At 51.9% G+C, this 15,191-nt stretch overlaps 1 protein-coding gene across 3 annotated transcripts in view; it reads left to right on the top strand.

The window, feature by feature from the left end:
• The window catches only part of Nfam1 (NFAT activating protein with ITAM motif 1), a 34,593-nt gene extending 25,239 nt beyond the window's left edge, over positions 1–9,354 (top strand). For all 3 annotated transcript variants that reach the window (XM_052748470.1, XM_052748471.1, XM_052748472.1), the window contains 2 exons: positions 5,682–5,768; positions 7,290–9,354. In XM_052748470.1, coding sequence (XP_052604430.1) covers positions 5,682–5,768; positions 7,290–7,349 — 147 coding nt within the window. In that variant the 3' untranslated portion in view covers positions 7,350–9,354. The remainder of the gene's footprint in view (positions 1–5,681; positions 5,769–7,289) is intronic.
• The last annotated feature ends 5,837 nt before the right edge of the window (positions 9,355–15,191 follow it).

Here is a 15,191-nt window from a genome sequence, read left to right as displayed (position 1 = left end):
GAGAGATTATGGTGTCAGGTGCTTTGTGAAAATCAATCTCGCTTTCTCCCAATCCATCTCTCCCTCCCCTCCCCTCCCCTACTCCCTTTTACACTCCTCTGGGAGTGACACCCAGGGTTTTGTAGACGCTAGGCAAGAGGTAAGTACTACACCACCAAGCAGTAGCCTCAGCCCTTATACTGTTTTTATTTTGAGGTTTGGTTTTTACACTTGTAGCCCAGGCTAACCTTGAACTCCTAATCCTTTTGCCTCCACCGCCAGGGTGCTGGAATTACAAGCTTTGGGTTTCATTGTCCAACTGTACTTCAAAAGCTTAGAGTTGCACAGAATGTTTAAAAAGATTTATTTGATATTAATATATGTCTGAATGTTTTGCACCACGTGTATGTCTGTGCACCACTTATGTGTTTGGTGTCCAAGGAAGCCAAAAGAGGGCATCAGATTTTGTAGAACTGGAGTTACAGACAGTTGTGAGCTGTCATGTGGGGGCTGGGAGTTGAACTCGGGTCCTCTGAAGAACAGCCAAGTGCTCTTAACCACTGAGCCATCTCTCCAGCCCCTTTGTAATATTCTTTGTCTCTAACTAAATCTATTATATATATGTACATGTCTTCTGACTTTTTTTTTTTCCGGAGCTGAGGCCTGAACCCAGGGCCTTGCGCTTGCTAGGCAAGCGCTCTACCTCTGAGCTAAATCCCCAACCCCCATGTCTTCTGACTTTAATACTCTGAACTCTGCTGAGACTTGCCTTCTGCTCTTCACACGCTTGGGAAGCAGCCATACTTCCTTCATGGCGAGTGAGTGTTCTGTATACATCAGTGATAGCAAGTTTGCTGATCATATTGCTAAAATGTCCCATACCCTGATTGATCCCTATTGATTTTCTTGGTCTGTTTTATCAGTTGTTAAGTATCTGCCAGTGGGAAGGTGGGTTTACAAAGTTCTCCTTTTAATTGTCAGCTTCGCTTTCTTTCATAGGAAAAAGCACTCAGACATCATCAAAAAAAAAAAAAAAAGTACCACCCCAACTTGTGTTTAGAAACCTGACCTATTGGAGTTTTCAGATGGGCCAGCCCATCCAAAGCAAAGCCTGGTGCTTATTTGGCTTTAGACCGGGTTAACCTCATTGTGTTAGCCCAGGCTGGTCTGGAACTTGCTGATTCTACTACTGAAACCTCCTGAGTCCTGGTCCTGTGATGATTAATGCAGGGTTAGTCATGTGGCATTGCGTTTGCAGCTCCCAGCACGCTATGATTCCTTCCGTCTTAAATTCCTCTTCTTGAACTGTGTCCCCTCCAGCTGCCCTCCCTTCTCGACAGATGACAGAACACCCCGGGGTGCCTTTTCTTAACGCCTTTTCTTGATTTTTTTTTTATTTGACATTCAAGAAAATCTGTATGTGCGTGTGTGCAAACCATCTGTATATGTGAGAGTGAGTGTGGATTTAAATGTGTCGAGGCATGTGTGTGGAGGTCAGAGGACAACCTGGGGCATTGCTCCTCGCTTCCTGACTCAGTTGAGACAGGGTCTCCTTGTGTTCACTGCTGCATACTCCAGGCTAGCTGGCCTGTGAGCTTCCAGGAACTCTGCCTCTCATCTCTGTAGGAGTGCTGGAATAACAGACGTGTACTACTTGCACTTGGTTTTATATGGATTCTGGAGACTTGAACTCAGGTCCTTACACTTGCGTGCCAAGGGTTTGACCCACTGTGGCAGCCCCCAGTCCTCCTTCCTCCTTTCCGACTGGGTAGTCCTGCTACCACCTGCTACCACCCTTCCCCAGAGCGCTCCTCGGCAGTCACCGTGGTTCCACGTGGCTATATCAGGCAGGCAGTTCTGGGTCCTCAGGTCCCTTGATGACTCAGCAGCGTCTGACAGCACTGAGTGCTCCCTCCTTCTTGATTCTAGAACATTCCATTCTTTCTTGATCCTCCCCTGATTCACCGACACACCCCTTCAGTCCCCACTCACTGATTCCTGCTCAGGAACCATGGAACCCTAACCTCCAAACATTGATGTAGACATTGGGGTTCAGCCCTGGGACCCCTGTCCTTTTTTTTTTTATCATCACACCCTACCCCTGAGTGATCTCACTGGAAAGGGTTCTGAGCACCATCCATGTCTGGACCAGCCCCAGCTTCTGTCTCATACATCTCTGAGTCTTGGACCCAGCTCCACCGAGTTATCTCATCTGCATTTCTCAGCCAAACTCCAAGTTTTTGGGCACTGTGCACCTCCTAACATCTTCACTCTGGGAAATGCTGGCTGTCCTCAGTCACTCAGGCCAGATACCCTTCCTATTCTTGCAGGTGGAAGTAAAGCAATTTTTCTTTTTGAGACTGAGTCTCACTTGACTAGCCTGGACCTCACTATGTAGAACAGACTGGTCTTGAACTCACAGAGATTCACTTGCCTCTGCCTCCCAAGTGCTGGGGGATTAAAGGTGTACATGACTATGCCTACAGAAGCAATTCTTGAAATCACCACGATCCTTCAGAAGTTGCCATCCCACCCTTGGTCAAGATCAGAGCCCTGTTATAGCCTCTAAGCTGTTGCTGTCTACCCATCCAAGAGGTCCTTCCTATACCAACTTTTTCCTCAGATGGCCCTTTCCAAAATATTTTAATATAATATACATGACAGTCTCCTTTGGCTCCTCTCTATGTCTCTCCAAAGTCTTCATGCCCAGCTCTTCCTTAGGTGGTCACCGTCTCCCTCAAGCCCCCTCCTCATCCTGCATAAGCTCAGTGCTGGTGCCCTGAGGTCTGCTCTGACCTCCAGAGCATCTTAGATTATGAGACCTGAGGCAGTGTGGAGGGAATGACTATAGCAAAGGGGTGTGTCAGCAGCATTTAAAGACCTCCCCTCAGCTCTGCACCTGCCTGGCCCCGTGTCCCCTGCAGTGGACACTCTTGTCCTCTCTGAAGTGACTTCTTTTTTTTTATTTTTAAGATTTATTTATTTTTATGTGCATTGGTATTTTTCCTGCATGTATGTCTGTGTGGAGGTGCCAGGTCCCCTGGAACTGGGGTTATAGACAGTTGTGAGCTGCCATGTGGGTGCTGGGAATTGAACCCGGGTCCTCTGAAAAAGCAGTCAGTGCTCTTAACTGCTAAGCCATCTCTCCAGCCCCATGAAGCGACTCTTCTAAACACAGGTACAGTATTGGAAAATCTTTCCCAGAAGTGGATTGGTGACTTCAATCATACCAGACCCCCGACCCAGAGCTGGGGGTGGCTCCGCTGTACTATCGCTTTCTAAACTGAAATCTCAGAACTAGCCCATGTCCTCAATGTCTAGTACCCTCAGAGGAGGTCCAGACCCAGACAGCTAGCTTTGCACTGCCCTAAACCAACCTGGAGACTGGCCTTCATCCTTCCACCAGGCTAATGAGCATTTGTAACTGCTCACTGGGCAGCAGGAAGCAAAGGGGCCTGTGGGACCTGAATCAGTCAAGTGACTGCTGCAGAGCAGAGCCCAGCCTGGAAACAATCGGACAGAGCTCAGTCTAATCCAGTGTAGCCTTGCCCGGAGGGAGGCAGCCTCCCCATTAGCCCTGCTGCCCATTGCCGAGGAAGGCCAGGAAGACGGGGCTGGATGAGAGGCTCAGAAGAGTCCTGCTGACAAGGCTCTGCCCTGCATTTCACAGCCCAAACAGCAGGTCATACCCTGAATGCAGATGTAGGCAGCAGGTCGGGACTGTCAAAGGCTCCACTCTGCGGCAGCTAAGCGATGGCCACCCTTGCCTTTTGCAGCGCGGACACCAGAAACAGGGTGCCCTTCCCTGGCTCTGGTGGTCCCTGACTTCTCTGGGCTTGCACCTGCTAGGGCGGCCCAGAACAGTGGAGACATGAGAGAGAGGGAACCACCTGTGGTCCCTGGGTCTGTCAGGTCTGAGAAGGGTCCGAGGGGTCCCAGTGTGACTGGGTAACGTGTCCTATCCTGCGCACTGCGGGGAGGCCATTTCTCTGGTCAGGCACAGAGACCCACAGAGGTTAGAACAGGCCTTGGAAGTTCTCTTCCCTTGGAGATGAGAAAATCCTCTCCCAGGCCCCACCCTCTGTCTGGCTCAGAGACACTATGAACAGTCCTTGGTACTGCCTCAACACCCCTGCGTCTGATGCCCTTGAAGGTAGGGTCTCTCAAGTATCAAATGGTTTATTACAGGGGTTTTCATGCGTGGCTACCTCTGGACGCTTTCTTCCCTTCTCCCCTCCCACCTCCCCACCCTCCTCCTGCCTCTGAGCACCACCTGTCTCTCCAGCCTGCCTCACCAACCCCTGCTTGACTGTTGCCAGGGAAACCGCCTCCTTGGCAACAAGCCGGCATCCATATGACAAGCACACTGGGGAAGGGAAGGCTTCTGCCTCTTGCTTGGGCTTTTGCAAGCTCCGTTCTAGAGCTCCGATACACCCCAGCTGGAGCGGTAGAGAAGGGGAATGTCACGCCTTCCCGGATGATCCTCAAACAACTGCATATTAAGCACCTACTGTTTGCCTCACTTTGTGCGAGGCTTTTTATGTGCAGCCTCATACTTATTCATGTGTTGGGCCTGCAAGACAGACAGGATAATTTCCATTTTGTAGATGAAGAAACCGAGGCACAGAGCAATAAAGAAGCTGCCTGTGGCAGCAGATATCAGAGCCAAGAATCGAACCTGGCCTTGCCAGACTTCAAAGCCAGGTTCTTCTCACCGTCTTGGAATCTGTGGTCTGGCTGCTAAAGACTCTAAAGAGTGGACTGGCTCCACACACCTAGTAAGGGAGATGTTCCCTCCCCAAGCCTCCTTTGGTGGCACTCTCACTGTGCCAAGCCCAGCTACAGAGTCAGGAGCCCACAGACAAACCAGGCATGGTCCCTGTCCCCAAGAGGTTCCCAGTCTACTGAAGGCTGAGGACGGGCCTTGGATGTGACCTAAGAGAGCCACAGAGGCTGGGTCCCAGCTTCCCAGCCCCAGGGAAGTTCTCTGGAGGAGTCATGGATTTGCGGGGTCAGCGGGGAGAGTGGGAACATGAGTTTCCAAGGGGCCGTATTTAGGGAATGACTCTAGCCTAGATGGCCAGAGAGGGTGGCTGAGGGGACAAATGGGAAATAATAGGCTGGGGAGAGAGAAGTGTCCACCGGGCTCTGGAGCTGGACTCTGGAATCCTCCAGCCAGGCATAGGATTGATAAATGAGGAGCGAGACCCCGCTGGGTGCCTGGGTCATCTGGGAGCACAGGATGGGTAGTGAGAAAGAGGAGACCTAGAAGGTGGATGAATGGATGGGATTTCCTCATGGGCAGGCTTTGAACCAGGAGTGAGGGCAGAAGTTTGCAGGGGCCCTGGTTGTCATGCAGGGGGCTTCCAGCTGCTGGGGCCTCAAGCACCTGAGGACTGGCAGGGATGGTAGGAAACAGTGCATTCTTTCACCAGCCAGGTGGAAGTCTGGACAGAGTCCAGTGCTGGCTTTGCTGGTGGTCCTTGAGGGAAGTGGTGAAATATAGACAGAGTTGGCCCTGTACAGTCAGGGCAGGGACTCAGGTGACTCAGAGACTGGCAGTTTTAATGGGGACAGCCCAGGGGTTCTACCCTTCCCTGGGCTTCCACAGCACATCAAGTTAACAACAGGCAGGAAGGATTGATTGACCCAGGAACCCGGGGGCTGCCCTCCCACTGATGCTAGTGCCCTCTTTCCTGCAGGGCCTGCAGCCCAGAGAGGCAGAGGTCTACGCCTGCATCGAGGGGGAGACTGGCAGCCCTGTTTCCAGCCAAAGCCCTCCCTCCAAGGTATGCCGGGGCCTGGGGGCGTGGCGCCTGTGGAACCTGCTTCCTTCTCTCCTCCTTGCTGGCCCTTCCCTCATCTATGGCATGTGAATTTAATAGACCACAGAACTGGGCCACCTGCCGCTGAGTACTCCCTCCCCACAAGCTGGCCTCGGGGCTGGGGGGACCGGTGGCTTTGAAACTCCTTTGATCCCTCAGCTGCCTTGGAGGAGGGACTTATGTCTGGGTGCTTGAGTCTCCTGGTCTGTGTAACGGAGGAGCCAGCAGGTAATCCTCACCTCCCAGCCTTTCTCTGAGGACAGCTCACTGTGCTGAGAGGGCAACCCAGGACCCAGCATGAGCTCACACAGTGTGGCAATTATAACTACCACTGATGAGCCATGTGCAGTATCTACACTGGCCAATCAAATGAGAGCACAAGGCTTCCAGATAGCCCCTGGTATGTGCTGGTTATAGTCTGAGTTGGGTGTGCGCTGGTGCCAGCTCTGGCTGGTCTGCTCAAGATTGTTACTATAAACCGGGCCTTGGGCTCACTACTTCGTCACACTTTCTCTCTTAAACCTCAGTGTGCTCATCTGTAAAGTGGATGAGTAATACTGACCTGAGCTACTTATCAGCTTAGCCGGAATTCAAAAGCGTAAGACATGAGCCTCTGAGCTTTGAACTAACTCTACAAAGCAGCAGTGTGGTCCAGCTGGCATGGGAGGCCTGCAAGGTGGGTGGTCTCTAAGCATGTTGGAGAAGCCTCAAGGAATACAGGAGCTGGTACTTTGCCTCCCTCAGCCCAGGTTGGAAATGTTTGTTGAATCTTTAGGTTTCAAACCCTGAACTAGGCTCTAATTGGAAGCAGGGTCTCCTACCCTGGACCACTGAAGAAATCTCAGTCAATGTCTATACAGGGTCAGGCTCTGGGATGCTAGGCAGGAAAGTGAGGTACACTTGCCTTCTAGAAGCCCATTCTGCAGGAATAAACTACTGACCCCCAAGGGCGTGCATATTGGTAACCCTGTGTGGAGGGGCAGATCATGTGGAAAGGCCAGACCATGGTGAGGAACAGGGAGGCCCCTTGGTCCTCTTAAGATGCACCTGCCAGGTGAATTCTAGTGGTTAGGGCCTGGGATAGTGTGGAGGGGATTGCATTCCAGACCAAAGGAGGATCATGGAGAGAGGCCAGAAGATGGCCAGGGGATCCTGGTGTGGCTGGAGGGTGGAGAGCAGCTATGAAGAGACACAGCAGGAGAAGAGGTGGGCTTGGGGACAGAGGTCCTGTGTCCTATCTAAGTGACTCAGTAAGCTATCTGCCTGCCCCCAACCAAAACTAAATTGGTACAAATTCATAGCCAGGCATGGCGGCTCATACCTATCACTCCAGCACTCAGGAGGCGGAGCAGAAAGATTGCAATGAATTCAAGGCTAGCCTGGGCTTCACAGTGAGCTCAATGCAATAAACAAACATTGGTTCAGATTTGTTCTTTTCCTACCTAATATTTCTCTCTCCCTCTCTCCCTCTCTTTTCTCTCCTAGGATAAATCAAATAGGTTTGAGGACGACAATGAATTCAACATGGTCTATGAAAATCTCTAGGAGAAGTTCTAGGGGCCCCGAGCCTTGTCTTGGATTAGGACCCCAAAGCCACTTCTCTCGTCCAAGGACCTGATCTGGGCCAGGAATAGGGTCCACAGGACATGGCATCACCTTGCCTGTACATGGCCCTCCCTGCCTTGGCCTGGCCCGCTCTCACATTCTGCTTGCCAGCCTGTACTTTACATCTCCGGGCTTTTGCCCAGCCTGTTCCCTCCATCAAGAGAGCCCTTCTTCCCCTGGGCCTGTGGGCGAAGTGCTCCTCAGTCCCACGGGGCTCTCTGGGACACCACCTCTTTACCTCTTCATCCCGTACTGCCATCCCCTGCAGAGCTGGGTACATGGCTCTCTGGGCACCAGCCTACATCTTGTAGCCCACTACTACACAGACCTGCCCGTAGTGGGACCCCTGCCAGGGCTGTGCCTGGCCACTGAGCCATGCTACCTGCTCAGTCAGCTCAAAGGCACAAGGTGACCACGTACTGGGTGGAACTGGAAAATGGGATGGCTAAGGAGAGATGAGGAATGGGCACCAAAGCACTGCACAAAAGCTGGTTGGGCCCAGGGCCAGATGTGGAGGCTTAAGATAGGGCAAGTGGTGGTGAGCCAAGGCCAGGAGCGGGGAGGTTCCATACACACTGGTGAGAAAGGAGAGTCTAGCTTGTTTGGGGTAGGGGTGGAGGGCTGGCTAAACAGGAGCCCCCCCAGCTGGTTTCCCATCAGCCTGTGTGGGCACTCACTTCACTGTGCCTACTGCCCTCGGCTCTCCAGGCCTCTGCTCCTTATTCTACCCTAAGACCCAGTTCCCCAAGTCCCTCCTTGTGGCCTATCCTGGACCCACCACCTGCAGCTTCATCCCCTTTTCCTCTGCCTTTATTTATTCGCTTTTGGCCCACCCTGCCCTCACTTCAGATGGAGACCAGCCTAGCTGTCTCATGCCGCCTCTGTGTGACTTGTGCTCGGCTTCCTGGGGTAGGCGGTCGGGTCTCTGTGCTGGAGAATCTCAAGCCAGGGTGGATAAAAGTGGCCCTCAGCCTTTCTGCCCCTCCAGGAACTCATTCAAGGGACTCCTCATTTCACCCTGCAGATGGTAAGGAAACCATCTCCTCGGAAGACAGGGACTGAAGGTCTCGGTGTCCCGGCCTGCAGGGTTCCTTTCTCACCCTTCTTCCCTCCCCATTGCCTGCCTCTCCGTTGGCTTTCCCAGACTCAGTTTATCTGTGAAACAGGCAGGCCAGTGTACTCCCCTTGCTTTCCAGGCTGCTTCAAAAGGTCCTGGGATGTTCGCATTCCAAAACCCCTGTGCGCCCGGGGACGTGGAGGTGTCAATGTGCAGACACCATTGCCCCTCAGGCAACACTTCCACTCTGCAAGTGAGACCCTCCCTGAAGGAAGAGAAAGGCTAGAGTGGAGGACACAGACTGACTTCCAGAAGCCCACTGTGCTCTTGGGTAGCGGCACCAGGCTTTCCTGGGCCCTGTGGACAGCCAGCAACCTACAAGCCTGTTCTATCTAGGCCCTACTCTGTGAGCATCCAACAAGCACTGCTCCTCACCGGCTGGGTTGAGTCTGTGCTCCTCAAGGCCGGCTTCATGAATTCCTGGTCTGTGAAGGAGGGAAACAGCCCGGGCACAGAGCTGCCTCCAGGCTGCTGACTCCCGGCAGCCTCAGATGAAGGTCAGAGCTGGAGTGGGAACTTCAGCCAGCGAGGACTTGGCTGCTACTTCCCCTACTTCCTGAGCTCTCTGGACTCTCTGACTGGGACTCAGGTTTTTCCAGTCCTTTCCAGGAGAGTGAGGAAGTCCGGTGGGACGTCACACGGTGTCCTGGCTCAGGACCCAGGTCTCCAGCTGTCCCCACTGCCTCTTCCCTAGAAAGCCGCTGAGGGAACCTGACAAAGCCCACGTTGTTTTTGCCCCTTCCCCATGAAAAGCCTGTCGTGGCTTCTACTTCCCTTGCAATAAAATCACAACTCCTTACTGTGGCCGAGGAGCCTCAGGAAGACTGACCCACTGCCCCTCCTGGGGACACCGACATTTCTGGAGTGGTGTGGTGGCTGAGGTCTGGTTGGGGCAAAGACGGGCGCGGTGTTGGGGGGCAGGGGTTACCAAAGACTCTGGTGATCAAGAAGAGAGTCTGGGAAGAAGGAACAGAGGAGGAGGAAGAGGTACAGGTACAGGAGGAGGGTACAGGGTTCAGGATGGGACCCAAGAGGGGTTTCCCTCTCAGGGAGGGTGGGGAATATTTCAAGGGATACCAGAAGTCTTCCCACCCTTACTTAGCCTCTCCCAAGAGTAGCAGATGGCTGGAAGTTGATGGCCCCTGCCTGCCCCCTCAGTTGGCTCCAGCTCCCCACTCCAACTTCTTTGCAGAAGAAAATCATCTCTAGAAACCAAACCCGGGAACTAGGTACAGGAGCTATACCCCCACCCCCAGAAAAAAATTTCCAGAGGATTCTGTGCAGCAGTTTCCATGGGAACATGTGCTTGTTACCACTGATTCTTAGTGGGGCTAGAGTGCTCCTCACAGTCACTATCATAGGTCTTCAGTGGGTGGCCTGTGCTGGGGGTATCTTTAATTCTTTGGCCCCTAGCTCTCACTAACCTGAAATCGAGTTACAGGCAAAACCTGCCTTTTTTTTTTCCTTCCCTCCTCCATCTAATTTAAAGGCCATGTTCTAGCCTAAGGACGCCTCTGGGACTTCAGGGATGGATTTTTATGTAGTTCAATAGTTTTGTTGGCACACAGCTCTTCTGGGAGAGGTGGGCCATTGCCTCGGCCCAGCCAAGCTGAATGGCATCAATCTGTCCCTCCTAAATGCCTGGGGATGTCATTTGCCCACTGGAGGGGCCTCAACCCCGAATGGAGACTCCAGCAGGGGAGGCATTGACGTGAGGCTCTGGGAACCTTTGCCGGCTCCTCCTTGAACTGTGGTTCTAATTACGGCCCCCGAGCCTTGATTGAGCGCTGGCTAAGTGCTGCTTCCTGCACTTGGCATTGCATTTTCGCTGTGCATACAGGCAGGTGACACAGACACAGAGTGTGGGGAAACATTTAAACGCCAGCAAGGTGAAATTTGCTCTGATGCACCTGCCACCTCCCTGCCTGCCTCCATCTGAATCCCCTCCCTAGAGATGAAAGCGGGGCTACTGGGAAGGCCTTTCCCCTTTGCTGTTTTTTTTTTCTTTTTTTTTTTTTAATCGCATCTATTTGGATGGATGAAGTAGAGGGTGTTCGTGGGAGGGTTCTGAAGAGCTTGTGTAATCATTCTGTAGGTGTTTGCATTGGCTTTGCTCACAAAGCCCCACGTGGGGATCCTGCCCAAGACGGTGTGTGGATGCCGCCAGACTCTAATTACAGCAGAGGACTCACAGGATGGATGGTCCTAATTTAATCAGGCCCCTATCAATGGCCTCTTCAGCTGTTTATGATTTTTCAACCTCTGTGTAAGGTATTGCGGGGAACGTCCTCCAACCCACCACCTGGACTACACCTGCTGAACCTTCTCTGTGGGGAATGATGAAGAGAGATTCCTGGGGCTCCCAGTGTGAAGGTGTACTGTTTCAACAGACACTGTCAGGCGTGGAGGTTGTACTTTTTTTTTTTTGTTTTTGTTTTTTGTCTTCTGTCTTTGGACTTTTTATCTGCAACATTTCATTTAATTCTGAAAACAGACCTGCAAATGGGGTGCGCAAGTGTGTGTGTGTGTGTGTGTGTGTGTGTGTGTGTGTGTGTGTGTGTGTGTATGGGGGGGTGGCTGACCTCTCTGGTTTACCAAAGTAGAAACTACTGTTGAGAGAAGCTGACAGGACAAGCCCAGAAGAGACAGGGCAACTCTGGGCTGGCTCCAAATGTGAGCATGTCTCCATGGGTCAGGCCGAGGAGTAATGGGTGGGGATGCAATACAAAGAGCTATCAAGCCGGGCGGTGGTGGCACATGCCTTTAATCCCAGCACTCGGGAGGCAGAGGCAAGCAGATCTCTGTGAGTTTGAGGCCAGCCTGGGCTGCAGAGGACAGACTCCAAAGTTACGCAGAGAAACTCTGTCTCGAAACCCCCCCCCCCAAAAAAAGAAAGAGCTATCAAGGGACCAGATGCTTGGGAAGTCCACTCAAAGCCCCTGCAGAGATGGTCCATATCTAAATTCTCTCTCTCCCTCTTCCTCCCCTCTCTGTGTGTTTGAGGGGAGGGGGATACCCCTACCTCCTAGTGGTCTACATCCTTGGTGAAATAGGGGCAGGTCAGTGCAGGCCCTGGAGTTATATTTATCTAGCAGCCTGTAACCTGGTAGCTTGGACACTGGGATCCCAGGTGGCCCCTAGAAATTCCCAGGCACAGCATGTCTGGAAGCATGAGCGGCCTCTCAGGAGCTTCATAATCCGGGATAATGCTGCTGTAATTGGCACTGCTCTGCCTTTACAACCCTCTCATTGCCTGAAAACTTACTTTGCAAGCGGCTATGTCTGGAGTGGGTTTTATTTTACCACTCTGTGGGCCTTTGGGGACCCAGAAATCTTGACTTTTGCTCTCTGGCCTTCCTCATTCCAGTCTTCAAGGCTGTATGGACAAGATTCTGGCTTACCTCCTTGCCTTAGATGAGAACATAGCCACTCTGCCATGGGCCTGGGATAATCTACGGACTGATTTTCTCCTCAGATCCCTGTCTTCTTTCCTCTGTCTCTTTAGCCTCTTCTTCAGACCTTCCCTGATTCTGCACCAACTCAATATTTCCATAGCTCAAATCTGGCCATGTTAAGTTCATCGCCTGCATGAAGCAAATCATCTTCATGGCCAGATTCATTGTAACAAAGGGGACAAGTTCATTCAATGAGTTAGAATGGTCTTTTCAACAAATGATCCTGGAAGAAGTGGGCATCGACATGGCCAAAGGTGACTCACACCGTCACAGTGGCCTCTGCTTATGTGCGAGATTGAGGCTGGATTCATTCGCCAGCACTCAGGCCTCTTCCCACCCACCGGTTTTTCAACATCTGTCGGGTCCAAATATGTTCCAGGCCCGTTGCTGAGAATGGGGCAGGAATAGACGGTCCTGGGCTGGGAGATAGCTCATTTGGAAGAGTGCGTGCCTAGTATGTACAAAGCCCTGGGTTTGATTCCTGATACCATGACGACACATACCTGGCATCCCAGCACTGAGGAGCTGGAGATAGGAGGATCAGAAGTTCAAGATCGGAGCCAATGAGATGGCTCAGTGAGTAAAGATGCTTTCGGCCAAGGCTGAATTTTCATCCTGAGACCCACATCATGGAAGGAGAGAACTGACTCAGTCCCCAGATTGTTCTCTGACCTCCAGATGCATGTTATGACATACTCACACCTGCACATGTTCAGGCACACGTCCAATAAACATGATTTTAAAAGTGTTAAAGAAATTGAAGGTCTTCTACTATGTAGTGATTTTGAGGCCTGTCTAGCTATATACAACCCTGTCGGGGCGGCAGGGGGTGGGGGGGTGGATTTGATCCTGACAGACCAGCTGTCGTTGGCCTAAAGTCACTTCAAGTCTGACCTGTGGCTGCTGCTCAAGGATGCCCAGCCCCACACCTCTGTGTGCCCCTATCTTCTGCCAAGGCCCCTTATCCCATTCTTGCTTGAAGAGGAGGATGTTCAGATACCCTTTCTCCAAGACCTTCCCTAAGGCCCTCCCCCTCACCAGGTGGCTTATTGGTTCTTCTTCACCTCATATTAAATCAGTTCACACACATCCGTCTCCCCCCAGGAGGCCCTAAGCTTCCCAGCCAGAGAAACCTTGTTTGTGTCTCTTTGTCTGGACCCTGACTCATATTCAGGGCTCAAGAGTCATTTGTTTAAAGAATAAATGAATCCTTTCCTGTTCTTGCCTCTCAGTGACTGACTGTTGTTCTTGCTGCAGAGCGAGAATGATTTTTTTTTTCAGTTTCCAGGAAGTGGAAATTGAATGTATGAAATGTAACCCATTTTACATATATGAGAACTTGAGATGGGCATGTCAGGGCATCTACATCGCCAGAAGAGTCCCACAATAAACATACAGGGGTTCGGGAGGATATACCACCTGCCTGGTAGCTCTAGGTCCAGCCACAGGGGACAGGCCAGCAGTGTTCATAACTTCTGGCTGACAAGAGGCTCTGGTGATGTGAGCTGGCAGACCGGATCAGGGGCCATGAGGCCTGTAAGTGCGGTTCTGCTAATTGCTCCCAGAAGCCGCTATCACTGCCAGGGGAAGCCTCAGATGGCTCAGCAATGTCCTGCCCACACTCTCACTTCACCAGATGGCCTCTCTTCCTGCCTGTAGGTGAGGTCAGGCACCTTGGCATAAGGGCTTAGGAGTCTCCGAGTAATCACCCATACTGAGTCAAGCCAGAGGGCAGAAGGACACTGGAGAAACCCCTCTGGAATCCCTTGTGTTCTAGTAGACCCACAGTCACCCCAGAGTGGCTGAATTGGTGTGGGAGGGACAGAGGAGGATCCAGCCATGCCCCGTCATCCTCCTGCAGAAGTGCCTCAGCCAACTGCCTCTCTGGGCAGTGACTGATTATTGTGTCCTGCGGCAGAACCAGGAGAGCTGCTGGCTTCTCTGATGAACAGCTGAGTCCTAGAGAAATAGGCATGCTCCAGAGCCAGGGCACCAGATCCAGAAAGGAAAAAAAAAAATGGTAAGTGTGGGACTGGGATGTGATTGCATTGGTAGAGTGCCCGCCTAGAATGCCCAAAGACCTGGGTGTGAGGCCCAGCACTGCATAAACCAGGCATGGTGGAACATGACTGTCATGCCAGCATGTGGGAGCTAGAGGCAGGAAAATCAGAAGTTTAAGCTACATAGTGAGTTCAAAGCTAACCTAGGGGCATGAGAGCCTGTTTCGAGATAAAAATAAATAAATAAAGTTTATTGTGGCTGTATACTGTGATCCTGGGCCTTCCCTTAGTCCTGTGTGTGTGTGTGTCCGGTGCAGTAGACTACCTCTGCCTCAAAGGACAAAGTGAGGAAGGTAGGGATGGGGCAGGGAGGGGATTATCTGCTGCAGGCTGGTCCAGCCCAAAGGCTGAATTACCATCCCACACACAGAGCTCAGGCTGCCCTGTCTTCCTTCTGGGTTTAAGTCCATAGAGACCTTCAGGGTGTTCCCTCCTATACTACCCTGCTTTAGGGGCTGCCTGGGGAGTACAGGATCTCCTTAAAGTATCATGATACGTTCTAGAATTATCCAGGGGTGGTAGTTACACAGCCTTGTGTTGTATGCTGAAGACCACTGAGTTGTACAACCTGGAGAGAATGAAGCTTCTGGTAAGTGAGTAAGACTTCAACACAATGACACAAATCCAAACCTGTTCAGACACATCCTGTGTCTCCTGTCCATCACCCTTGGGACAGAATTTGTACATGTATGTAAGGTGAGTGCACACTCCTCCCTTGATGCTGATGTTGTCCCTCTTCACTCCAGCCTGCCCTGCCCTGCCTTCTCTTCTGTCCTCTCTCTCGGCCTCTACTCTGGTAGGACGTTCCCTCTACCTCACAGTTAATTTTGTCATCAGGCAACAAATGCTGATCCTATTTTACAGGCGAGGAAGCTGAGGCTTCAAGAGATAAAACAACTCACTCCAGGCAGCCTAACCAATGGGTGCTGCAGCTGAGACTCAAGCCCCAGCACGTTTTCAGAACCCATGACCCAGACCACTTTGCTGAGTGGCCTTCTGTGCCCTCCCAAGATGCCCCCTAATCCTGCGAGCCTGTGACGGTCCTAGATAGCAGGTGGGATTAAGTCTCTTGAGATGCAGAGACAATCCTGGATTTTGAGAGTCACAAAGGTCCTTAGGAGAAGGGTGCACGGGCTGATGAGAGGCACAG

Source organism: Peromyscus californicus, unplaced genomic scaffold (genome assembly GCF_007827085.1).
Source record: "Peromyscus californicus insignis strain IS unplaced genomic scaffold, ASM782708v3 Scaffold_20__1_contigs__length_68692818, whole genome shotgun sequence".
NCBI classification, from domain to species: Eukaryota; Metazoa; Chordata; class Mammalia; order Rodentia; family Cricetidae; genus Peromyscus; species Peromyscus californicus.
Note: the sequence above shows the minus strand (reverse complement) of the source record. Positions and strands in the feature narration are given on the sequence as shown.